Source organism: Eptatretus burgeri, chromosome 6 (genome assembly GCF_056783735.1).
Source record: "Eptatretus burgeri isolate ZD-2024b chromosome 6, Ebu_testis_v1, whole genome shotgun sequence".
In the NCBI taxonomy this organism is placed as follows: domain Eukaryota; kingdom Metazoa; phylum Chordata; class Myxini; order Myxiniformes; family Myxinidae; genus Eptatretus; species Eptatretus burgeri.
In genome coordinates, this window is record NC_140966.1 from 75,291,318 (window position 1) to 75,317,887 (window position 26,570).

Here is a 26,570-nt window from a genome sequence, read left to right on the forward strand (position 1 = left end):
ACAACTTCCAAGTGAAAAACAAATTCGACAAATTTCAGAAAATTAATTTTAAATGACAAAACTAGAATATCTTGGTTGGATAAGTGTCCACCCCTCTTATATAAGCAATTGTAAATTAGCTCAGGTGGAACCAATCACCTTCAAAATCACACACCAAGTTAGTTGGCTGTGTAAAATTTAACCTGTGTTAAATTGTAGTGATTCTGATTATTTCAGAATAAAATCAGCTGTTCCTGTAGGTTTCCTCTGCTGGGTAGTGCGTTTCACCACAAAGACTCAACCATGAGCACCAAGCAGCTTTCAAAAGACTTCCGGGGTAAAGTTGTGGAAAGGCACAGATCAGGGGATGGGTGTAAAAATATCACAAAAGCCTTCATTATCTCTTGGAGCACAGTCAAGACAATCATTACGAAGTAGAAGGCATATGGTACCACAAAGACTCTGCCTAGATCAGGCCATCCCTCCAAACTGGATGAGAAAGTAAGGAGGAGAATGATCAGAGAAGCCACCAAGAGGCCATGGCAACTTTGAAAGCTACTTGCCTTTATGGCAAAGACTGGTCACTGTGTACACGTGACAACAATATCCCAAGCACTCCACAAGTCTGGCCTGTATGGAAGGGTGGCAAGAAGGAAGCCTTTGCTAAAAAAAAAAAAAAAAAATACCACCTCTAGTCCCGTTTGAGGAATGCAGAAAACCACTCCAGAGATTCTAAAGCCATGTGGTAAAACGTTTTGTGGTCTGGCAAAACCAAGATGGAACTTTTTGGCTCAAATACAAAACGTTACGTTTGGCACAAACCCAACACACCACATCACCCAAAGAACACCATCCCCACTGTGAAGCATGGTGGTGGCAGAATCGTGTTATGGGGATGTTTCTCATCAGCAGGGACTGAGGCATTTGTCCGGACAGAAGGGAAAATGGATGGAGCAAAATACAGAAAAATCTGAGGAAAACCTGCTGCCATCTGAAAGAAAGCTGAAATTGAGACAGAAGTTCACCTTTCAGCATGGCAAAAGCCCAACGCACCCAGCCAAATCTACAATGGAGTGGCTAAGGAACAAAAAGGTAAATGTCCTTGAGTGGCCGAGTCAGATCCCCGACCAAAATCGAATCGAAAATCTGTGGCATGACTTGAAGATTTCCTGTCCAACAACGCTCCCCACAAAAATTGACTGAGCTTGAACAGTTTTGCACTGAAGAATGGGCAAATATTACCCAATCAACGTGTGCAAAGTTTGTGGCGACCTATCCCAACAGACTCACAGCTGTAATTGCTGTCAAAGGTGCTTCCACCAAGTATTAACTAAGGGGGATGGACACTTATCCAAGCAAGACATTCCAGTTTTGTATTTTTAATTAAGCTTCTGAAATTTGTAGAATTTGTTTTTCACTTGGAAGTTGATGGTTATGATGTGTAAATAAAAGTGGAAAAAGTATGATTCAATGCAATTTAATTGGAGGCTATAAGGCAACAAAAGGTGAACATTTTGAAAGGGGTGTAGACTTTCTATCGGCACTGTACAGATATCCTGTATATATTATCGTGTCCGAGTATCCGTTAATGTGGAATTCCTCAGAGCCAGGACCTTTCGGCCCGAGGGATGGTCGAAGCGGTCTTTTTAAATATCCTGCATTCAGTATTATTTTACAGTTCTCCAAGGTCACTCAAATGAGCCAAAATTGATGGCAAACATTCATGGAAAGCAAATGGCTGAAACACTCTTTCTTACCTTTTGTAGGATTAATTAGTCCCTATTGGACTTAGTCTGAAACCTGGCTTATGGATTTGATCTTGATTTTCATGTCTGTGCGTGCGTCTGCAACCATATCTCGGATATGGATGGACCGATTTTATTCGTACTTGGCATAAGGACAACACATGATGGTTATACATATGCACATCATTTTGTTTCATGATGCAATCAAAGATAGCTGAATGGCAGTCATTTTAGTTGTACAAAAACCAAATTTTTGGGGGGATGTTGGGATATTCTTTTTGGGATATTCAACATCCAAATGTTGAATACGTCTTTAACCATTTCTCGGACATGAATTTACTGTTGTTCAAACTTGGCACACAGACAATGTATGATTCCATACATATGCACATCATTTTTTTTTGGAGATCATATCCAAGATGGCCGACTGGTGGCCATTTTGTTACTTAACCGTGTCCCCAACTAAATCCGGAACATGCACGGTCCGATTTTGTCCAAATTTTGCACAAACACAGTACATGATGACGTACACATGCCCCCCTCACTTTATTTTGTGATCTGATCAAAGATGGCCAAGTGGTAGACTGCCAGCCATTTTAGTTGTAAAAAAAGCCCAGTATTGAACATATCCTCAACCATTTATTGGACATGCATTTACCGATGTTGTTCAAACTTGGCTGACAGATATAATGAATGATGGCTTATGTATACACATCATTCATCTTTGAGATGAGATCCAAGATGGCTGACTGGTGGCCATTTTGTTACTTAAACGTTTTCATTTCGTAAACAATGTCTTAAGGAAGTTAGGGTTTAATTTATTGACAACTGGGCCGCTTTTCACTCACTTTTGAACACCTATTTTCTTAGAAAAATGCATGATGACCCTACAATTTTATTTTATTCTTTATATTTTTCATACCTTCAGCATGAAGCATATTTCATGAAAAAACAAAAATATTCTGATTACTCCTTTCAATTTCACCCCAACCACCTTAAAGTACAGTTTACAAAAACTGATCAGACTGCATTTTAAACTGAATGATAATTTTCTATTGTCTACGGTTATAGAATTTATTTTACACACAAATAAATACTATTAAACGTTGTACTGTTTGTGTAATTCAGTGTCTCCCCCAAAATATATGAACAATGAATCCCTTCTGTGTGAAATCTACATTCCCAATCAAAAATATCATACACGTCACATGACCAACTATCTTACACAATATATCTACATGACCCACATCATTAATATTCGTGACCAAATAACTCAATCGTACACAATCTTCCATGTCACATGAACACTTACATAGGTAGTACATACACATAAATCTTGTAAATATTGGCTAGCCCTTTAACTCCATATAATACCAGAGAGTTGGTGTCAAAGCCACCCAATGCTCGCCTGTTTATACATTTATCGTTTATGAAAAACTAGTCTAATAATATATTTTATAAAGCATTGCAGTGAAGTCTGATCCAAATAATTTTAAAGCAAAATATGTATTTGTATATTGTTATCAGTAAAAAATAGTGTGGTAGATAAAAACATTAGAAAGGAAATAACTTGCACCAAAAACTTTAACATTTTCACGCTGACGCTCACGCTCACGCCGGGGGTATCGCTATAGCTCTCTGTTCTTCGAACAGGCGAGCTAAAAATGACTAAAACCATGGGGGCGATGACATTTCATGTCTGTTTCTTGTTGTTATATATTGAAAAGCAAAGGGAAGAGGGTCAACAAGGCACTTTAATAAATGGAACAAACCAAGCAAGTAAAAAGACACAAAGAGGAGAATGGGGATATGCAAACTTATATACAATGGTAAAAAATAAAAGCTGAAATCCTAACCCACAAGGTGCCACAGATAACACTTTTACAACACAACACTAATGCAGGCAGGACTTCCCTTTGTCTCTATGATGTGCAGGATGGACACAGGACTCGATGCAGCTCATTTTAGAGACCAGATTGAAGACGAGAGTCAATAATGAGCAGAGCCAGTGATGACGAGGCCTTCAACAAGGCCAAGTGGTCCCCTTTGACCATGTTAAACAGAGGCCTCCTGGTCTGACCTCAGTCTTCCTCCTCCAGGCCCTCCAAAAACACAGGGTGATCTCAGGTTGGGTCAATTCTCCTCCAAGCTCTCCTTGGATCTCCTCCAAGCAAGCTCTCCGTCCTTTTCACCTGAACCTCTCCTGCTTCTCTCACGTCCTGCACCCAGTTCACCTTATTTTTCCTTTGCGGAGCCTTGCTGTGGGGTGCCACCCACAGGCATGGCCCCAATCTACTATAAATGGATGAGGTGTATGTGTGTGTGTGTCATACTTTTTGTGTGTATTAATTACATTAAAATAACAAGCAAAAGTACCTGTCCCCAGTGACGGGAAATGTGATTGGGCATTTCTCCTCCCGTCACGACCAACATCCTTCCTCGGTCTCACCCGAGCCTCGAAGTGTATAAAATTGTTTTTTATATAAAAAAACGACAGGGCAGACAATGACATTCACGGCAACAACGAAAGGTGATGGATGACGATACGTCCAATTAATTAATTAATTTGGAATGGGAAAGGGGAACGGGTCAAAACGTAAGGCAGGATTTCTTTGGTGTGCTTCAGGTATAAATGCGAAATGAATAAACATACGGTGTATAAGCAGTAAGCACAGCATCGATTGTTCTCGAAATAATAAAAAAATAACACGGGTGATGATTAGGCACAGAACGCTGGCTTGATTGCTCAATGCTTCGAAATAAAGATAAAAATAAAAACTTGGGATATGTAATGAAGCCAAAACATTGATATTGCTTCCGTACATATATCATAAATCGTGTTTATATAGGGTCAGGTCAGGTATGGGAGCATGTGCCAGAACAGCGCGTCGCTGCGTCTACTTTCCGCTGGTACTCCAGGGGCCTCCGTCTGGCCATCCCCCAGGCAGATGCCAGGCCCATCCCCATCTGCTTGAGATGATGGTCAACCTGCTGCAACCACGAGGCATGTGGTCGGCCCACTGGCCTCCTCCACTCATGAGACTCCCTCGCTGAGAGAATCTGGTGAGCAGGATCAGCGTCAGGAAAACGAGCCACATGTCCATACAGCCGCAACTGACGCTCACGGACTATGCAGGTAATAAATCTCATCTGAGTCTCTCTCAGCAACCGCTCGTTGGACACAAAATCCGACCAGCGATAGCCAAGGATTCTCCGAAGAGACCTGGTACCAAAGGAATTAAGTCTCCGTCTCAGATCCTTGATCAGAGTCCAAGTCTCGCATCCATAGAGCAAGACTGGAAGTACCAAGGACCTGAAGACTCGGACTTTCGTCCTTCCGCACAGGTACCGGCAGCACCACACCCCATGATCCAGTGAATCCATGACTCCCCAGGCCCGACCCAGACGTCTATTGACCTCTGACTCACAGCCAGCAGAGACATGAATATCACTGCCAAGGTAAGTGAATCTCTCCACGACCTCAACATCCTCACCACAAACAGACACAGACCGGACAGCAGCATCCAAGATGTCACCGAAAGCCTGGATCTTAGTTTTGACCCAAGAAACCTGTAATCCCAGCGGCTCCAACTCCTCATTCATCACCTCGAGGACCCCCAAAAGGATATCTAAAGTCTCCGCAAAGATGATCATCTGCAAAATCAAGGTCCAAGATCTTGACATTCCCAAACGATGCACCGCAGCTTGATCTCTCCGACATCCTCCCTAGAATCCAGTCCATACAAGTGCTGAAAAGTATAGGGGCCAGTCTACACCCCTGCCGAACTCCAGTAACAACTGGAAATAAGTCAGAGATGGTACCACCACACTTCACAGCACTCTCAGTACCAGAGTAGAGTTCAGACATCAGATCGATCAGTTTTGGTGGCACCCCACGAAGACCAAGAATCCTCTAGAGGACATCCCGATTCACTTAATCAAACGCTTTACAGAGATCAACATAGGCTGCAAGCAGCCCCTGCCGAAACTCTCGCCTGCGTTCGGTGAGGACACGAAGAGCAAGGATACGGTCAATCGTTGACCTCTTTGGTGTAAAGCCTGACTGCTCTGGACGCTGGTGCTCAAGCAGATGGTGGCGAACCCTATCGAGAATTATCCGAGCAAAGACCTTGCCCAGCACTGAGAGCAGCGTCATACCTCGGTAGTTGTTGCAGTCTTGGCGATCACCCTTCCCTTTCCAGAGAGGGACAACAAGGCCCCTCTTCCAGTCAGTTGGGATGATGCCTGTGTTCCAGGCAGAGCACAAAACTGCATGCAACGACACGAGTGCAGCATTTCCACCAGCCTTGAGAAGTTCAGCATGGATGCCACAAATCCCTGGAGCTTTACCCCGTTTCAACCGGTTAGCCGCAGCCCGTGTTTCCACAAGCGAAGGTGGACCACAGTTGATTCGAGGGTCAGCAACAGGGATTGTAACACCCTTGACGTCCAACTCGACAGCTGGGGGATCAGCCTGGTACAACTGCTCAAAGTAACTGGCCCAGCGGGCCTTCACTTCAGACTCCTCTGTCAAGAGCCTACCACTCTCTGCTCTAACTGCAGTGCTCCGAGTGATGGGCTTGGGTGAACGCAATGCGCGAATTCCCCTGTAAGCGGGACGAGAATCACCTGTCCACAGGTGATGCTCTACCCCCTCACAGATTCCTCGCACATAGGCCTCCTTGTCCACCCTCAGTGCACGTACAGTTTTACGCCTCAGCTCCCTGAACAGCTCAGCTCTGCCATTCAGCCTGGCCCTGCGACTCTGGTCAATGGTATCCAGTGTCCCTTGAGAGACAAAATTCTTCTTTGCCCTGCGGTGAGTTCCAAGACATCCACCGGCAACATCAAGTGCGGTGGTCTTGAAGGCACTCCACAACTCTTCAGGACCCCCCCCCCAAAGCACCCAGACCCCCCAAGTGTCCACTCAGCCTGTTCGCAAACTCCTCAGCTACTCTCTCATCCCTGAACTTGCCAACATCCAGCCTAGGCTGGGATGGTACCATTCTCCAGGATTTAAGGTGCAGCTTTAGAGTTGCTACAACAAGCCTGTGGTCAGTATTGAGGAACTGAGCACTCCGGTAGATCCTGCAGTTCTGGATCATCCTCCAACGACCGTCAATAAGGACATGGTCAATCTCCTTTGCCACACCACCAGCGTTGGAATACCAAGTCTAGCGATGAGCTTGTGGGCGCTGAAACCATGAACCAGCCACCCTAAGTCCATGACTTCTTGCAAAGTCAAGGAACTTAGTGCTATTCTGGTTCATAGTTCCTGACGCATGGGGACCAACACACACCTCATAACCATCCCTATCAGTTCCAGTCGATGCATTGAAATCCCCCAAGACTAGAAGTGTATCTCGTCTGGGGCACTGATCAACCACAGACTCGAGTGTGGCATAGAATGCATCCTTCACGGTGAGATCACTCGCCTCAGTCGGAGCATAAACAGAGACCAGGGAAATGACACCTAAGGAGTGACGAATCCATAATCTCATAATATGCTCGTTGACCGGTGTTACCTCAATTATCATTGGGGTCAGCTTATTGGACACAGCTACAGCAACTCCTTGGGTATGGTAACCATCGGAGTGACCAGACCAATCGTAGGTGTAACCACCCACCATTATCTCGCCGCAATCCGGTCTCTGAACCTCAGAGAGAGCTGCAATCCCGATGTCCAAACGCTTGAGCTCAGATGATAACAGAGACACGTGATCATCCTCTCTTAGGGATAGGACATTCCAGGCACCCACCCGAAGGGACCGCCTCAGGTTAACCCAAGGAGACCGCCGTCTGGTGGACGACACCTCAGCACCACTCCGACACACTCTCCCGCAATATGACCCAGGGATGTTACCCCATGGTTTCCCTCCTATCATCAAAGATTGGGGGTCCCGAAGGCTTTGCCCCAATCCCGCCATCCGTTGAGCTGCTCTGCAAAGGGAAGCTGCACAGGAGGTACTCCCACGGAGTGGGTTTTCAGATTTTTTTGCGTTTTTGTGTTTTGCGGAATGAAGGGTTTTACGGTGGCCGGAGTGCAAATCCTGCCACCAACCTCCTCATAAAAAAGTAACTCAACTGCAGGAGGACGTCTGCAGACACAGTTGGGCACTAGATATGGATGGCCGTTGGCTCACAAGGAGCTCCTCCGCCCTTTGATTGATATTGATATCCTCCGCCCTCTGTGTTTATATCGCTTGGATTGATTCCAATTCCCCTGGACCGTAAAGGAATCATCCTATAGGTCAGAAGGCTTGAAGCCTGGGGTCAAAACAAACTGTGTGCCTCAGAATGCCTGTGACACCATGGACCCAAAAGAGCACCCGTGGACCCCCCCAAACAAAAACAAAAGACCAATATGACCCAAAAGTTCTCGAGGATCCAAAAGACCCAAAAGTACCCAAGGGCCCAAAAGACCCAGAGAATCCCAAAAAGCCAAAAGACCCTCAAGACCCCTAAGAACCTGTAGATCCCGTAGACCCTTTAAGGCTCGACTATAAATGGATGACGTGTGTGTGTGTGTGTGTGTGTGTGTGTGTGTGTGTGTGTGTGTGTGTGTGTCGGGTGCATGTTTTTGTGGAGTTTTACGAGATAACTAGAGCATTCTGATGTGGAATGTGATACACTAAAATAGCCTCATGACCTCCTGAGTTGATTAGGCTAATTACCTACGATAAAAAATCCATTAGAATATTCCACATTTTAAACGCACGCCATGTTCAGGAATATAAAACAGCTGAATACATCCTTCCACCATGGCTGTAACAAACTGGCCTGAGAGATTGTCATCGGCCTTTTTGCCCACATGTGACATGCGCCTCTGCGATGGGAAGTCCTCACCTCGCCCTGCCTACAAACAAGAGGTATTTATGCATACATGATTAATCTGCCAACCATGTCTATAAAATACCTACGCTGCCTTTTTCGCGTCACATGTAACAAACGACTTACTCTGACAGATCCCGGTTACATGGCAATCAACCTACTCAAAACGCATGGACCATACATCAATACTACACTTATAGTGCAGTACATAGTGGAAAAAATCGTGCAAATTATGATACAAGCATCAAATTTGGCATTTCTGTTCTGCAGGGCTTTCTGATCAAATCTGCCCAATTGGCCATTTGAAAAAAAAAAAAAAACTTCAAAAAAATTTGAAGTCACAGCTGGCTGAAATTCTTGAAGCGCAAGTGAAAATCCCAGACAGAGAACCAAGGGAAGATGTAGTCATCGTTGATGGCTCTGCACTTATCAATGCCCGACCTCCATGCACTTCAAATATATTTGATGACTATGCTAAAGAAGACATCATCCCAAAGATGGAATCCTATGGTGCCAGGTACGAGAGGGTGGACGTAGTGTTTGATGTGTACAAGAAGTCAAGTCTGAAGTCCGAGGCAAGGTCGAAAAGGGGGCAAGGAATCAGAAGAAGAGTGACAGGAACCAGTAAGACCCCAAGTAACCGGAGAAGCTTTCTTCGAGATGACAGCAACAAGACTGAGCCGTTTCACTTCCTTGCAGAAAAGATGTGTGAAGCACAGACGACAAGCACAGTCATTGTCACAAAAGGAGAAGATGCCATTAGCAACACAAGGAAGTCACTGGATGCTGCGTCTCCATGTTGTCATGAAGAAGCTGACACTCGAATATTTGTACACGCCAGGGATGCAACGACGGATGGTAGCAAGTCCATTATTATTAAGGCTAATGACATGGACGTACTAGTCATTGCAATATCTGTACTGCCATCCTTACAGGAACTAGGTCTTGAGAACATGTGGATTGCCTTTGGCCAAGGAGCCAAGGCATGATGGATTCCAGTCCATGAGGTAGTTTCTGCAATAGGGCCTGAGAAAGCTCGAGGGATCCCATACTTCCATGCATTCACTGGATGTGACGTGTCTGCCTTCCTCGGTAAAGGGAAGAAAACTGCATGGCAGACTTGGAACGTCTTTGATGATGTTTCTGAAACATTCACCAATCTCAGCCAGCATCCAACATTGATTTGTGATCTTGACTTTTTTGAAGTTTTTTTTTTTTCAAATTTTTCAAAATTTGGATTTTCAAATGGCCAATCAGGCAGATTTGATTAGAATCCCCTGGAGAACAAATGTGCCAGATTTGATGCTCGTATCATCATTTGATGATTCCTCTCAAAAATTGCTGTTATCTGCCCCAGTATTACCACAGTCGAGATATATAGATCCCCTCCCCCTTTCCACGTAACACAATTATATGTCAACGCTGCCCTTTCTTACTTCTTTGGTTCTGTAATTGATTACAAGTGTGACATGACCCCCTGCAGAAGGGGAATTGTGTGAATTACAAGAAATCCCTCCAATTTGTGTGTGTAACAACATGTATATTGTGGATTTAAGCATGCTTTTGAGGGACACAATTCAGATCTTCCCAGACAGTGCTGACAATAATATGACAACAGTAATGACTGATAATAGTTGTCATCATTACTGATGCAAATTCTCACCAGAAAAGTCCATGAGGTATGAGTGACTGCCGGCGGTGAATGTCAATGTCGTACTGTCATCAGCTTTATTGGCTTGTTCCAAGATATCAGATGTGACATCACAATTCCTATGCTTTGAGGCCTGGGTGGAAATAGAGAAAATTTGAGAACACCAGAAAAACAGGGTTTCATCACTTTGTTTTTTATTTGAAAGACTGTTTCTGCATACCTCTGAAGAATACTCAATCCACTTTCCATATTCATCCAGCCAGTACCAGCACCACTTGGTGGCAAACAAGATGCCACCAATTTTGGAGATGGTGCTGTCTGTGCTCAAGCGGCGTACAGGATGTCCTCCCAACGTCATATTCAAAAAGTCAACAGGGCAGGAAGCATTACTGCAACTGTAAAGGTGGTCAGGAAGTGGTCCTTATGACCTCATGTAGGATATTTTACAGATTTATCAAAGAAAAATTGACCAATTTAAAATGACCAGAAATATAACCTTTCTCCTTTACATTGCCAAGTAGTGAGCATAAAAGTCCTGAGTTTGATTCCAGGCGCTGTCAGTAAAGGTCATGGGTCCAACGGAACTGCCATCTGATGCTCTGCCAGTTGGAGGTATGAGGCAATGCATATGGGATCATGCGTATCATCCATTGGAGGGGATGTAAAGCAAGCTGTCCATTTTAGCTTTCTTGAGGATGTTACAGATCTCACAATATCTATTTTACCTTTGCTTAACTTACACTGGTTGAGATTAGATTGACCAGTGTCATTCTCATTTGGTCTTTTTCTGGTATATAAAAATCGCAGTGGCCTCATGAGGCTCCTCAAATAGTCCCTTCGTGTGCAGCCTTTTTGGCTACTGGTTGCATCATTGGTTCGGGCCGTAGCTATGCCGCTGATGCAGTGCCCCTATTACTAGTACACTCGTGCTCATTTCACCAACCTCAGAAGGTTGACAGGCTGAGTCAACCCCCCCCCCCCCTGGTGTTAATTCAGCAGCCAACGGGACTACAACTCAGGACCCCAGGATCCCAAGACTCCACCATAACTGCTAAGCCAACACCAGGCTCTCACAAATAGTGAGGAAAGATCAGAACAAAAATTTTACGTCAATACTGAGACAATATCACATCTGATATAATGAATGAATCTGTGTGGCATCATCTGGCAGAATTAGACAAATTAAAAACCTGAAGAGCAAGGTTTAAGGGCAAAATAGAGGACAGAAAATAGGTGTGGTGGGGAATGAGGGGTGGAGAAGGATGCACAGGGTGGACAAAATCGATGGAGTAGCAAGTTCTCAAGAAAAAAAAAAGTGGATATTTGGAGGTGGGGTAGTGAGGGGGGGGGTTAAAGGAGGTAGAAAAAAATCATGATTTTGGATTGGAGGATGATCTGAGATTGTGGTGAGCAGTTGCCTTCAAGACCTGGAAGGATGAATGAGTTTGAAGAGGATGTGTAGGTAGGTTCCTCAGTCGTGGAAAAAAGATGAACACATGAGTGGAGGTGACCAGTGATTCGGGATTTGAGGAGTTTCGCCAGAAGTGGGTTACTGGTGGATGGCGTGGAACCTGCAGAAACCTGGTGGTGCAAAGCATGGAAAGAGCAGAGGGTTCAACACCAGAAAGGAGATGGTAGAAGACAGAGAGACCACCAACCTATCTGCGATGTGAAAGTGGTAGGCCCATCAACTCAGGTTCAACGTGGGATATTCCAATTATCTTGAAAGCTATGGTCTCTATGGCGTAAAGTTGAGCAAAGTGTGAGGCAGGGACGTCAGCCTGGAGGGGAGAGCAGTACTCCATCAAGCAGTGGATGAAGACCTTGTAGGGGGATAGGAGTTCAGGTGTGCCAAGGAAGGACTTTGTACGACGGATGATGCCCAGTCGGCTTTGGTGGCCAACTTTGAAATGTGGTTTGCCCAAGAAAGATCATGGCTGATAGTGAGACCCAGGAATTTGAGTGACAACTTCCTCAAGAGGATTGTTAAGAGAGTAGATAGGATGGTTTGCCAGACGGTCCTTTTGGAAAGATTTTCGAAAATCGATCTACATATTAATACAAGTTGAATGAATGTGTCTGAACTGGGCAAACGTTGTAACGGCAGCATGTAAAATGCTGAATGATACCTCATTTAAGAGTTCTTGAGTATGGACAGTGGGTACGGACGCTTTTAGATATCTATATTCATGCAATTTCGAGTTATATTCATTTTCATTGTGTATGTTGTGTATATGCTCAGTGTCAATGATTTTCACACATAGCAGAAGTAAAGAAAAAAAAAATAGGACCACTGGACCTATAGCTTATCTGGGCCCTAGCCTAATGTTGCAACTCAAATTTGGTAGATTCTGATTGGTGGATCTGGAGAAGAAGATTTTTGAAGGAATTTATGCAACTGCCACTTTGACACATTCCGGTCACATGATCGGCATGACCTCTGCAATTTAACATCACGACCCTGTGTATACACACACACACACACACACACACACACACACACACACACACACACACACACACACACACACACACACACACACACACACACACACACACACACACACACACACACACACACCGCTGTGCAGAGGATGGGCTAAACAGGGGAAATAATTGGGAAAATAATATATTAAAAATCCCAATTCAACAATATGATAGGGATTTGTATGTACACAATGTGAACAGCTTACCTGCTAAATTCAGGATTGCAGAATTCCTTCTCAACTTCCTCCATGTTTGGAATATCATCCCACTTTGAGCCCCAGGGCTGCCACTGCCAGCGGTAAGGTAGTTCATAATGCATTCGAGGACATCGTTCTGTCAACAGTGAAGGATCATGTTGAAAGGTTTCATCCACCACTGTTGATACATTCAGAGAAAAGACTACCAAGCAACCTTCAATATGGGAGGTAAGCTCATTAGGTCACCTGCTTGCTTCTGATATCTTGCTTCCACTGGCAAGGAATATCTCAGAATACCAGAACGATTTCTGTACATGAGCAAGGCTATTATTGCCATGTTGTTTCATTCCCGGTGCATATGCTGTGACAATTACAACACATATTATAATGTCTTTGATTGCAGTTATGTGACTTTTGGTAAATCAGGAAGAAGCAGAAGCAACTGCCATAAGCTGACAGCATAATGGCCATGCAAGTCAAAATAAACAATAAAATAAACAGCAAGTCAAAAAAACAACAAAACACATTTGTGAGAGAGCCAAAGGGTTGAAAATCCCTTATTGTTGTGTTTATGCCTTACAAACTGCCACAAATAACCTCACTAATCCAAATCGTCTTTGGTGCCTTGAAGTACGCACACTCACCTCTAAGTTGTCTAGCCTGGGTTTAAATCTTGGGCCAGTTTTTAACTCTCATCCCAGTGTTTCATCAATATGTGTGCCATCCCTCAGATGGACGTTAAAATGGGTATCCTGTCTGCCAGCATTAGTTGGTGGACATTAAAGATCCCACGGTGCCATTTGCAAAGGGTAGGTGATCTATCACTGGCACCAAGGCCAAATTCCAAATTCCTGCCCGAACTACTGCTGAGAGGGTAAGGGCAAACCACCGAGTATAACCCTCGACACAAAATTGATTTGGCAGCACCGACTCTCCAACAAAGTGTGGTGCATCAGAATCAGAATAGTCTTTGGTTCCAAACTTTTGCAAAATCTTCTGAAGCAGAAATTCATCACAGTGGTCAGTGATTGTGTTTGTAATGTTATTGTGTCGTGCAACTTCTCCAAAGTTTGTTTCAGGAGTATCACCATCTGAAAGCACTTCATTTCCAAAATAGAGGACTCGGTCACATGTGGGTGTCACGAGTAGCAGCTGTTTGTGTAAATGTTTTTAAGACTGCCAACAATGCTGCCACAGGCAATCTGCTTCATGAAAATTCACACAATCATCATTGAGGTTAAATGCAATGAAGCTATCATTATGATGTCTTTCAGTTCTCCCAATTCAAGGTGAACTATGCTGAGCTGCTCCAGCAGGTTATGAGGCTCTGCACAGCTTAAGCAGTTGCACAGCCCTGCACAGCTTAAGACTGCAGAGCTTAAGCAGTCTCCTTAGCTATTGGACGCAATCCTGGACGGGTCACCACTCTGACACAGGATACCAGCAAGCTCGCACTCATTTTGCCGACCTTGGAAGGATGACAGGCAGAGTCAACCCCACCTGGTATGAATTCAACAGCCAAGTGGGATTTGAACTCAGGATCCTCAGATCCCAAGCCCACCACCCTCACCATTAAGCCAATACCAGGCATATGCAATGTATAATCATGTGGCTATTTCTATTCTTTCTTTCTTTTTTAAACCTTCTTGTATCCCTTCAAAGAGTTCACCTTTGGGCAGGTACCATGCTTGTATAGACCATGCCAATAGATTCAAAATTTACATGAAAAAGCTTATGGTTGCAGCAGGCCAAAAATCGCTCACCATATTTGATGAGAGTTGAATTAAATTTCGTGAGAAATCCTGAGAGTTTTTTCTTGGCAAAAGAATGGCTTAACTATGCTTGAATATGTTCTTATTACATAATTACATGAGGTGCTATCGAGGAGGACTTATCAGAACAAAAGAAAATGGACGTGGTATAAAATGGAGTGATCTTCAGGGAAAAACTTGGCATTGCACTTGGGAAAGGTTCTTACCATTATTTTTGCAGCTCTTCCGAAGGTGAAAAAGACAAATACTTGTTTTTTCACCAACATTATCCACAACATTTTCTGGCTGTTTTCCTGGAAAAGAAAATCATCAAACGCTAATAGGATGGGTGCATATCTTTATATGTATACATAGTCGAGGCTCATGGAAGAGCTAGTACACTGAATACATCAGGACGTAACAGACAAAAACAGGATGCAAAACATGCATACACGGAGTGGACAAGCTGAATACAGAAGGAAACTCCGAAGAGGGAAAACTGGAAAAGTTGGAGGAGGGATTTTGGTGGGGTTAACGAGGGTAGAAAAGATATTCGTTTTGTGTTGGGGCCATTCTGAGATGGTGGGAAACAGCTGTGTTGAAGACTTGGAGGAAAGACTGAGATTGAAGAGAATACGGAAGTTGATTCCACAGGCAGGGAGAAGAGGAACGAACTAGTTACTAGAAGGTCACTCGGTAGAGCGCACACCTCCGCCACGTAATGCCTGATCCACGAGAACATATCGGGCCCAATTCATTTTTGAAATATCATGTTATATATCGTTATTGGCCCTGTCTCTCAATGGTGAAGAATCACTTTAAAATTCTCGTAGTCGGATCCGGATTCGGCTCTTCACCAAAATCGTAACAATTCCTCGTGGTCACACCCCCAACCTGTCCACCAAGTTTTATCCGAATCCGTCCAAAACTTTGAGATATCGTGCGATATAATTGTTTTGCCCGATCTCTCAACCCTGAAGTATCACTGAAAAAATTCTAGTAGCCGGATATGGATCCGGATCTTCACCAAAATCTAATCAGTTTGTCCGTGTTAGTCCTAACTTGCCCACCAAATTTCATCCGGATCCGTCCACAACTTTTTGAGATATCCTGCACATAAACAAACAAACAAACAAACAACCAAACAAGAAAAAGATGTCGTGCAGAGCATGGTATTTGCAACATCTAACCCCCTCTCCAAAGGTTGCCATGGATACATCAAATTGTCCATTTCATTAAGATAAAAATTGACAAAATTAATCAAAGCTCAGGTCAATCGGATGAAAATTGATTATTTTTCAGATTTACATTGATGAATTTAGGAGTTTGACCTTGAGTTGACCTTTGACCGTTTGACCTCAAAGATATTTGGTTTCCCAATCCAGTGATGCAATATGCAAATATTGTTCAAATGTCAAGTCAATTGCATGAAAAATGATGATTCCAGAAATTTAACTTCAAGATGACCCTTGACCTCAAAATCAATATGCTTCTCAGTTGAGACTACCTCTACAACTTAGTAAAGTTTCATCATGATCGGTTTTGAATTGTGACCTGTAGGAGATAGACAGACAGACAAGCCGGTAGGTGGCGATGGGTCGCCGAGCAGGACTGTTAGTATTGCGACACTTCGACCGCTGACCTAGTGGAGATAGGTCATTATGCAAATGAGCAAACTTGTACTACTCATCGGGGAGTATTCACATGCAAAAATTAGTTTGGATCGGTTGAGCCGTTTTGCCGGTAGGGGGACTTGAATAGACATTTTGACCGAAAAATGCACTTATTGACCTTTGACACCTGGAATAATCGAGATAGGTCATTATGCAAATGAGCAAAGTTGTGGTATTCATTACGGTCTATAAGCATGTAAAGTTTCATTCAATTCGGTTCAATCGTCTTGGAGCTAGTGCACTTTGAAGTTTCAGCAGGGATGCTCAATGGCCCTCGGACACCCAAGTTGAGAGGGTTGCCATTTGGAAACTATAAGATACAAAGCAAAATGGATGTCATATAGCGGATAGAGAATCACCATAAAATTATGCATACCAAATCTCATCCAGTTCCATCTATTGATAACTACTCAGTATCCATTTGAATGAAAAGTACCGAAAATTTGGTTTGAAATCGGAAATCCCCAAAGTTTGAGGGGGTGCTCTGGGTGAACAGAGACGTAAATCGAAAAGACGGCTCGATCGTTTGTGCACAATGTATTTCAGACGATTAGTGTGAATTTTCATGACCATCCGACCATAACCCGAGGAGGAGTAGCATTTGGTGCGAAGGCACCTCCAGCTCTCGCATATTATCGATTTTTGCACTAATTGACCTTTGACCCCTGACCTAAGCGAAATCGGTCAATATGTCCTGAGGCAAAGTTGTAGTACTCATTGAGTACCATGAACCTGCAAAGATTCATTCAGATCGATGCACTCACCTGGTCGCTCGGGGGCCTTCAATTTTCGCCAATTTTCGCGCATACCTTAATTGTAGGGGGCGCTGCGGGTAAAGTATTTCATATATCACAAAAACCGGAATATATTTGATAGAGCATCACCTGTAGATCATTCGTGCCAAATTTCATAACCCGACGTGGGATAATGGCTTTCGGAATTGATTTCGCGTGAACGGTACCGATTTTGAAGGTTTTTCGGTTGTTGCTAGGGAACGAAAGCGTCCGTAGCAACCATCACAATTTCCAAATCACTAGGTCATAAGATGTGCCTACCACCCGAGTTTGGTCAAAATCCGCCCACGTTTACTACCAATTATGCTGATGACAAACGAACAAACATCCAAACAAACAGAATTACTGACAATAAGGGTCACCTATTTCGGCGACCCAAGAGGGAGGGATGAAAACATAACCTCCATCACCTCCAGTGGTAGAGGTAATAAGTGCAGGATTTTGGTAGTTTCATCAGAATGGGGTGGATGGTGGACCATTTGAGCCCTGAAGAAAGCTGGAGAGGACAAATCACGGAAATAGCAGTGCGCAAGACCAGAAAGGGGGCGAAAGAAGACAGAGAGACCAGCGACCTGTCTGTTATGGTCACATGATCAGCCCGTAGACTCAGCTTCATCGCAGGAGATTCCAATAATCTTCAAAGCCTTCGTTTCCACGGCATCAATCTGAGCAAGATGGAAGGCAGGGGAGTCAGGCCAGAGGGGAAACTAGTACTCCATCAACCTGCGGATGAAGGCCTTGGAGGTGAATAGGAGTTCAGGTGTGCCAAGGCAGTACTTTCTGTGACGGAGGATGCCCACTCGGCGGCTGACATTGCAGGCCAACTTTGAAAGGTGATTTGCTGAAAAAAGATCATAGCTGATAGTAAGACCGGGAGTTTGAATGACTGAACTTCCTCAAGAGGACTGTTAAGAAAGTAGATAGGAGGGTTTGCCAGATGGTTCTTTCAGAGAGAGATATCGTGATAGCGAGATTTGTCAGGATTGAAAGACACATTCCAAGTTTTTGACCAGCTTGTGATTTTTTTTCAAGGTCTGAAGAGAGGGAAGAGGTTGTAGCATGCCTGGCTGAAGGATATAGGATGTCATGGCAGAGAGTGGAGTCCTCAGTAAATACATAAAGTGGATTTTCCAAAGAGTCAGAGAGATCATTGATGAAAATCAGAAATAGTACTGGATCCAGAACACTGCCTTGGGGCACTTCAGCCTCAAGAGGGAGAAAGGATGAAAGGACTCAGTTGTGTGCCACACGTTGGCTATGAGAGTACAGAAAGTCAGGAAGCCTTGTGTGGAGTTGGCCTTGGATGCCAGAGGCTGAGAGTTTGGAGAGTAAGAATGCCAGATTGTACTAAAAGCATGAGATATGTCCACAGAGACGGCCCTGATATCATAACTGACATTGAGGGCCTCCATCCATTGGTGGGTGAGTAGAAGCAGCATGTTCAAGGTGGAGTGACCTGTTCTGAAACCATATTGGTGATCTGAGATGAGGTTGTTGGAGAAAGAGAAGGATTTCATATCAACTACGATTAGCGATTATATGACCTTGCTGATGATTGGAAGTAGCTGATAGGTCTGCAGTTAAGGCCCGGTCACACCTTGACATTTTAGCCAGCGATGGCAACGTATTAAAATGTATGTAAAACGCTGGCTTTCGTTGAACTTTTGATGTTTTTTTTTAAAGATTCGGACGTATTCATAGCGACTTGGTCTTATGTATAACGCATTGGTAACGGACACAGAACGTTTCGTTGTGTTATAGATAACTTATACCAACGAATGCTGAACCTGTTGTCGGCCTACACAACCGATGCCCAACGATAGTCTAACTTCGGCATAGCGCGTTGCACGCATCGCTGACGATGTCGTGACATAGCCTATTAAAAGGCTGACGCACAACGATTCGAATCATAACTGCCGTAGAAATGGAAGTGACAACATCGCGGTCACACCTTGGCGATCTTGCCAGCGTATGCCGACCTAAGAAAAATGTGTCTAAAACGTTGGGGCACGTCAAATACGGTATGAGTAAGTTTGGTATACGTGAGTAGAACGCTAAAGTACGCTATCATATGTCGTAGTAAATAGAGTACGTCAAGAAATTTTAAACATGTTCAAAATTTTACGACGTACTCGGCGTATGACACACGTTCCACATGCGATGGGGATAAGTTTTACACACGATATATGGACGCTTACACACGTCCACAAAGGCTACTTATAAGCTACTCATAAGTCGAAACACGTCGCGGTAATGTGTTTTTTATGCGAAACTTATTTCTAACTTATGTTTGACGTGCTTTGAACCAATTCTTTACGTAGTCCCAACACACATCGACGTATGTAGACGTATTCCAATGACGTCTTCCGGTCGACAAAAAAAAATAAATGACCGTGTTTCTAGCTTACAACTGCCATATAAAGACGTGTTCCCAGAGGTTTTGGGAATTGGTATATAAAAATGCTGCTCATAAAAGGGAACCCAACAGTGTTTTCAAGTCCTTTTTGAGTCGATGTCCATGTCAGCAGTAACAGTATCAGTATCAGTATCAGTATTAGTATTAGTATTAGTATTAGTATTAGTAGTAGTTTGTTCATGTTGGCAGTAGTAGGTGAGTGTGAGGGGGAGGGTGTGGGTTATGATGGATCGTCCTTGCGTAGGCGTGTCCACGGGTAGGTTCATAGGCTGCCACTCAACGATTTAAATGGCTGCATCTCCACTATTGAAAGTAGACGCTTGCGCTCAACAATTGGATTTTTTTTACACTCAACGACTTTTAAACGGTACCACTCAGCTATTTTCATTGTTTACAATGAACGATTTAAATTGCTGTCACTCGCCTTTGTTTTTTGACGCTGGGGTTTTGAAATTTGAAGCGTTTCTTCTGAACGTGTTAAAACGCTCAAACTCGACTATTTTAAATAGACGCTGCCGATGGACAATTGGAATCATAGCCAAGCTAGACATCGAAGTGTGAACATCCTCGTCATGCTGAAGAAAAGTTTGAAGAATGCTGCAAATAAGTGTCCTGGCCGTGGCCGTGGACGCTGACGCAAGGACGATCCATTATACCGACGTCTTTCAGCCTATGAGTAACTTAAAAGTAACGTCTGTCGACGTGTGGCAACGATCGCGTAACGTGCCAACAACACGTTAATCATAGGTTAGAAATAAGTTTCGGGTACGCTAAACATTACCTCCGCGTGTCTCAACTTATGATTAACTTACAAGTAGCATGTGTTGACGTCTGTCAACGATCGCAGACCGTGCATTCAACTTGTGGCCAGCGTAGCGGAACGTGTGAGTCATACGCCGGCATACGTCGTGAAATTTCAAGCATGAAAAAATTTGAGGACAACCAAAAAGTACAACGTTTAAAGCCAACGTACAACGACGTATGGCAGTGTTTTTCAGCGTGCTCTCAATGTTATCAAAACTTACCCATAACGTATTCAACGTGTGCCAGCGTTATAGAAAAAAAATTCAAAAATCGGCATTCGTTGGCTAAAACGTCAAGGTGTGACCGGGCCTTTAAGGAGATCAGTTTTTGTACCTTCTTTATGTAATGCTGTGATGTTGGCAGATTTCCAATCAAATGGAAGATGATCGAGCACAAATGACCGGGTGAAAAGGACAGAGAGAGGATGTGCAAGAGCAGCAGAGCAGGTTTTTAGGACTTGTGCGCTGATGCCATCCGGTCCAGCAGGAGGTTCAGAGTTGAGGGTTGAAAGAACCCTCTCGACCTTCTCAGTGCAAAATACACAGTCCATGAGCAGTGGGGTATGACAGGGAAGGATGGATACCGAGAGTGAGGGATTTGGGGCACAAGATTTGGACGCAAACACAGAATTGAGGCATTCAGCTTTCTTGCGAGCGGAGTCGGCTGTGGAGCCATTTGAAGAGAGGGAAAGGACGGAAGGGGAGCATACTCCACAGACTCGCCAGTGCTGAGGCAGCTCTCTGAGAACAGCCAAAGTGATGTTGACTTTCACAAGCATATGATCAGATGAACCAATTGGAGCAGAAGACGAGGAGGAGACATTTGCGGGAAAGTTAGTCGTCACCAAGTCCAGAAAAGGGGATTTGCCATTTGGAGAAACCCGCATTGGAAAGTTTGCAGATCGAGTCATTCCCAAGGAATCATAGAAGTCCCTTGCTGAAGTGCCATGGCTGGTGAGAGAGGTACCAACACCCAGTCACGTTCCATAGTGACAATTGCAATTGCCACATATGAGGAAGAGAAAGTTGGGATGAGTGGTTAAAAGTTTGTCCATGTTGTCTGAGAGCAAGATGCAGATGGAATCATCACTGTTATGAGGGCGGTTCAACACACAGATGAACAAGAAGTAGGAGCGGACAGCAAGTCACAGCCAAAGGTACTCCTGGAGGGTGGAAGGTGTAAGGTCAGTACAAGGGCAGTGGGAAATTACGATTTAAAAAAAGCAATTATTGCTTTTGGATGTTTGATAAATCAAGAACCAATTACCCCACACTACCCCTGAGAAGGAAGGCATTGTTTGTTTGTTTGTTTGTGTGCTTTACAGCAGTGGTACAGTAAACACACACTCAAAGTCCGACTTCCACTTCCTCTTGTCTAATAGTGTAGTAGATAGTAGAAAAATCGTGCAAATTATGATACAAGCAACAAATTTGGCATTTCTGTTCTGCAGGGCTTTCTGATCAAATGTGCCCGATTGGCCATTTGAAAATCCAAATTTTGAAAAATTTGGATTTTCAAGTGGCGAATCAGGCAGATTTGATTAGAATCCCCTGGAGAACAAATGTGCCAAATTTGATGCTTGCATCATCATTTGCACGATTCCTCTCATAAATTGCTGTTATCTGCCCCACTATAAGGACAAACTCTGCACATGATTAAGCAAAAATATGGGTGTAAATGGAAACACAACCTGAGAATAAACACAGCAAAGAGATATTTTACTATTCCTAAAGATGAATCAATAATTGCTAAAGCAATGACTGCTACTAAAGGCCCGGTCACACCTTGACGTTTTAGCCAGCGATGGCAACGTATTAAAATGTATGTAAAACGCTGGCTTACGTTGAACTTTTGATATTTTTTTTAAAGATTCGGACGTATTCATAGCGACTTGGTCTTATGTATAACGCATTGGTAACGGACACAGAACGTTTTGTTGTGTTATAGATAACTTATACCAACGAATGCTGAACCTGTTGTCGGCCTACACAACCGATGCCCAACGATAGCCTAACTTAGGCATAGCGCGTTGCACGCATCGCCGACGATGTCGTGACGTAGCCTATTAAAAGGCTGACGCACAACGATTCGAATCATAACTGCCGTAGAAATGGAAGTGACAACATCGCGGTCACACCTTGGCGATCTTGCCAACGTATGCCGACCTAAAAAAAATGTGTCTAAAACGTTGGGGCACGTCAAATACGGTATGAGTAAGTTTAGTATACATAAGTAGAACGCTAAAGCACGCTATCATACGTCGTAGTAAGTAGAGTATGTCAAGAAACTTTAAACATGTTCAAAATTTTACGACGTACTCGGCGTATGACACACGTTCCGCATGCGATGGGGATAAGTTGTACACACGATATGCGGACGCTTACACACGTCCACAAAGGCTACTTATAAGCTACTCATCAGTCGAAACACGTCGCGGTAATGTCTTTTTTACGCGAAACTTATTTCTAACTTATGTTTGACGTGCTTTGAACCAATTCTTTACGTAGTCCCAACACACATCGACGTATGTAGACGTATTCCAATGACGTCTTCCGGTCGACAAAAAAAAAATAAATGACCGTGTTTCTAGCTTACAACTGCCATATAAAGACGTGTTCCCAGCGGTTTTGGGAATTGGTATATAAAAATGCTGCTCATAAAAGGGGAACCCAACAGTGTTTTCGAGTCCTTTTTGAGTCGATGTCCATGTCAGCAGTAACAGTATCAGTATTAGTATTAGTATTAGTATTAGTAGTAGTTTGTTCATGTTGGCAGTAGTAGGTGAGTGTGAGGGGGAGGGTGTGGGTTATGATGGATCGTCCTTGCGTCCGCGTGTCCACGGGTAGGAGACATCTTTTCACCATTGTTCGAAGTTCTTCGCAGCTAATTTTTATGGGACTTTTTCAACAATGAGCTATAGCTTGTTTTTACGATTTAGGTCTATTCATAACGGGTTGGACAAATGCACAATGAACTAATAATGTGCATAGAGCGCTTTGATTACTTATAGATACGATATACCAACGAATAATTATCGGGAAGCCGGCGTTCACAAACTATGCCCAACGATAGCCTAACTTATCCATATCGTGCGGCAGTTTATCTTTGCCGGTGACGTAGGGTTTGCTATTCAGCGGCTGCCACTCAACGATTTAAATGGCTGCATCTCCACGATTGAAAGTAGACGCTTGCGCTCAACAATTGGATTTTTTTTACACTCAACGACTTTTAAACGGTACCACTCAGCTATTTTCATTGTTTACAATGAACGATTTAAATTGCTGTCACTCGCCTTTGTTTTTTGACGCTGGGGTTTGGAAATTTGAAGTGTTTCTTCTGAACGTGTTAAAACGCTCAAACTCGACTATTTTAAATAGACGCTGCCGATGGACAATTGGAATCATAGCCAAGCTAGACATCAAAGTGTGAACATCCTCGTCATGCCGAAGAAAAGTTTGAAGAATGCTGCAAATAAGTGTCCTGGCCGTGGCCGTGGACGCTGACGCAAGGACGATCCATTATACCGACGTCTTTCAGCCTATGAGTAACTTAAAAGTAACGTCTGTGGATGTGTGGCATCGATCGCGTAACGTGCCAACAACACGTTAATCATAGGTTAGAAATAAGTTTCGGGTACGCTAAACATTACCTCGGCGTGTCTCAACTTATGATTAACTTACAAGTAGCATGTGTTGACGTCTGTCAACGATCGCAGACCGTGCATACAACTTGTGGCCAGCGTAGTGGAACGTGTGAGTCATACGCCGGCATACGTCGTGAAATTTCAAGCATGAAAAAATTTGAGGACAACCAAAAAGTACAACGTTTAAAGCCAGCGTACAATGACTTATGGCAGTGTTTTTCAGCGTGCTCTCAATGTTATCAAAACTTACCCATAACGTATTCAACGTGTGATACATAGTTTTTGGCCCTATCTCTGAATGGTGAAGAATCACTTCAAAAATTCTAGTGGCTGGATCTGGATTCAGAACTTCATCAAAATCCAATCAGTTCGTCCTTGTCACACACCTAACCTGCCCACAAAGTTTCGTCTGAATCCATCCATAACTTTGAAATACCATGCTCACAGACAAACAGACAGTCAAACAAACAGGAGTGAAAACATAAATTCCTTCCACCTTCGTTGGCAGAAGTAACCAGTACATCCAAAAACCAATTCCCATCTCGGAGTCCAGGTAAATGGCCGTGTATGTCTGATGTCAGGTCCTGTGTTATCTGCTCTGTCCATCTGCATGTGAGTGCATGCTCTGTATGACAGGTCCTCCATTAGTCTTAGAAACTGCAAAGAAAAATCAAAAAAATATTTCAGGAAGCTTTAGTCGAGAAGGTTAGGTGAGTTAAGAAAAATTAGAAAGCTGGTTGGGAGAAGAAAGTCAGTAGATTGGAGGGTAATATCTGGAGATACCGTAATTTGATGGAAGAGATAAAATAAAAAAAAAGTTGCCATTTTTAGGTGGTGGTTCCACGCATATGTCATCCAAGACAACTACTCATTGCAAATCATGTTATTCAGGTAAAAGGCAAGGAAGATGGAAATTGAGAACAAACTCACACAAAATACATTATTTTTCCTTTTGCTACATACCCATTGTGTTAACCATGCAGGCAGGAGAGAGAGAGAGAGAGAGAGAGAGAGAGAGAGAGAGAGAGAGAGAGAGAGAGAGAGAGAGAGAGAGAGAGAGAGAGAGAGAGAGAGAGAGAGAGAGAGAGAGAGAGAGAGAGAGAGAGAGAGAGAGAGAGAGAGAGAGAGAGAGAGAGAGAGAGATAGAGATAGAGATAGAGATAGAGATAGAGATAGAGATAGAGATAGAGATAGAGATAGAGATAGAGATAGAGATAGAGATAGAGATAGAGATAGAGATAGAGATAGAGATAGAGATAGAGATAGAGATAGAGATAGAGAAAGAGATAGAGAGAGAGATAGAGATAGAGATAGAGATAGAGAGAGAGAGAGAGAGAGAGAGAGAGAGAGAGAGATAGAGATAGAGATAGAGATAGAGATAGAGATAGAGATAGAGATAGAGATAAAGAGATAAAGAGATAAGGAGATAAGGAGATAAGGAGATAGAGGTAGAGGTATAGAGATAGAGATAGAGATAGAAAGAGAGAAAGAGAGAGAGATGTAGAGATGTAGAGATGTAGAGATGTAGAGATGTAGAGATGTAGAGATGTAGAGATGTAGAGATGTAGAGGGAGAGATAGAGAGATGTGGAGATCGAGAGGTAGAGGTAGAGGTAGAGGTTGAGGTAGAGGTAGAGGTAGAGGTAGAGGTAGAGGTTGAGGTAGAGGTAGAGGTAGAGGTATAGAGATAGAGATAGAAAGAGAGAAAGAGAGAGATGTAGAGATGTAGAGATGTAGACATAGAGGTAGAGAGATAGAGATAGAGATATAGAGATATAGAGATATGGAGATATGGAGATGGAGATAGAGATAGAGATAATGGTTTTCGAGGTTTTTTTGTGCGATTCTTCACAACACACTAAATAAGAGGAAAGGCTCAGAATGTCAATGATGGAGAACAGCTGTTGAGAGCACAAACAGGTGTTGAGATCATGAGTTACCTTTAGTTGTTCCAGCAGCATCTTCCACTGTGGCAATGCCAGCTCGGGGGTGCGGTGATTTAAACCTGGGTTTTCTTCTCCCCTGTGTCTCTGGTCTACAGATACGTTCTCCTTCCATTGGGTGAAGTTAAAGAAAAGCATGTTACCATTTCACTGAACACTTTTTAGTGCACAAAATGAAGATTAATGGAAGATGATGAAGGTGACAGAGGGTATAAGGGAATGCATGCCATAGGAGGTAGTGGGCCAATACAAGGAGATTACCAACAAAAGGAGGAGGAGAGAGAGGAGGGAAGGAAATAGAGCAAAATGAAAGTAAATTAGGGTTCATTAGGTGAAATGAAAGTTCATCATCATCAGAATCAAGAAAACTCTGGTACACCTTTTGATTGCTTCCACTTAATTTTACTCAAGTTGCTGCACTAGCAGTTGCAACTCCTGCTAGTTGTGGTGCTCAAATGAGGAATGGAGCCTGGGCCACCTGGGTGTAAACGAGGTATCCTAACCACGAGAACATGTGGGAGGTTGAGGGTTTATGAAGATGAATAATTAAGGTTAACGATAATTCAGATAATAATTAAGGTTTATGAAGATAAATAATTAAGCACATTTGAGCTGTCCACAATGTCTTGAGATATCGTGTGATACATAGTTTTTGGC

The 26,570-nt window shown here is 43.4% G+C and overlaps 1 protein-coding gene across 2 annotated transcripts in view; it reads right to left on the minus strand.

Annotated features, from left to right (window-relative positions):
• The window catches only part of LOC147025087 (protein mono-ADP-ribosyltransferase PARP12-like), a 52,639-nt gene that overhangs the window by 22,583 nt on the left and 3,486 nt on the right, over nucleotides 1–26,570 (minus strand). For both annotated transcript variants that reach the window (XM_085885701.1, XM_085885700.1), the window contains exons 3-7: nucleotides 25,911–26,021; nucleotides 14,869–14,955; nucleotides 12,900–13,026; nucleotides 10,427–10,601; nucleotides 10,219–10,339 (exon numbers count right to left, since the gene is read on the minus strand). In XM_085885701.1, coding sequence (XP_085741827.1) covers nucleotides 10,219–10,339; nucleotides 10,427–10,601; nucleotides 12,900–13,026; nucleotides 14,869–14,955; nucleotides 25,911–26,021 — 621 coding nt within the window. The remainder of the gene's footprint in view (nucleotides 1–10,218; nucleotides 10,340–10,426; nucleotides 10,602–12,899; nucleotides 13,027–14,868; nucleotides 14,956–25,910; nucleotides 26,022–26,570) is intronic.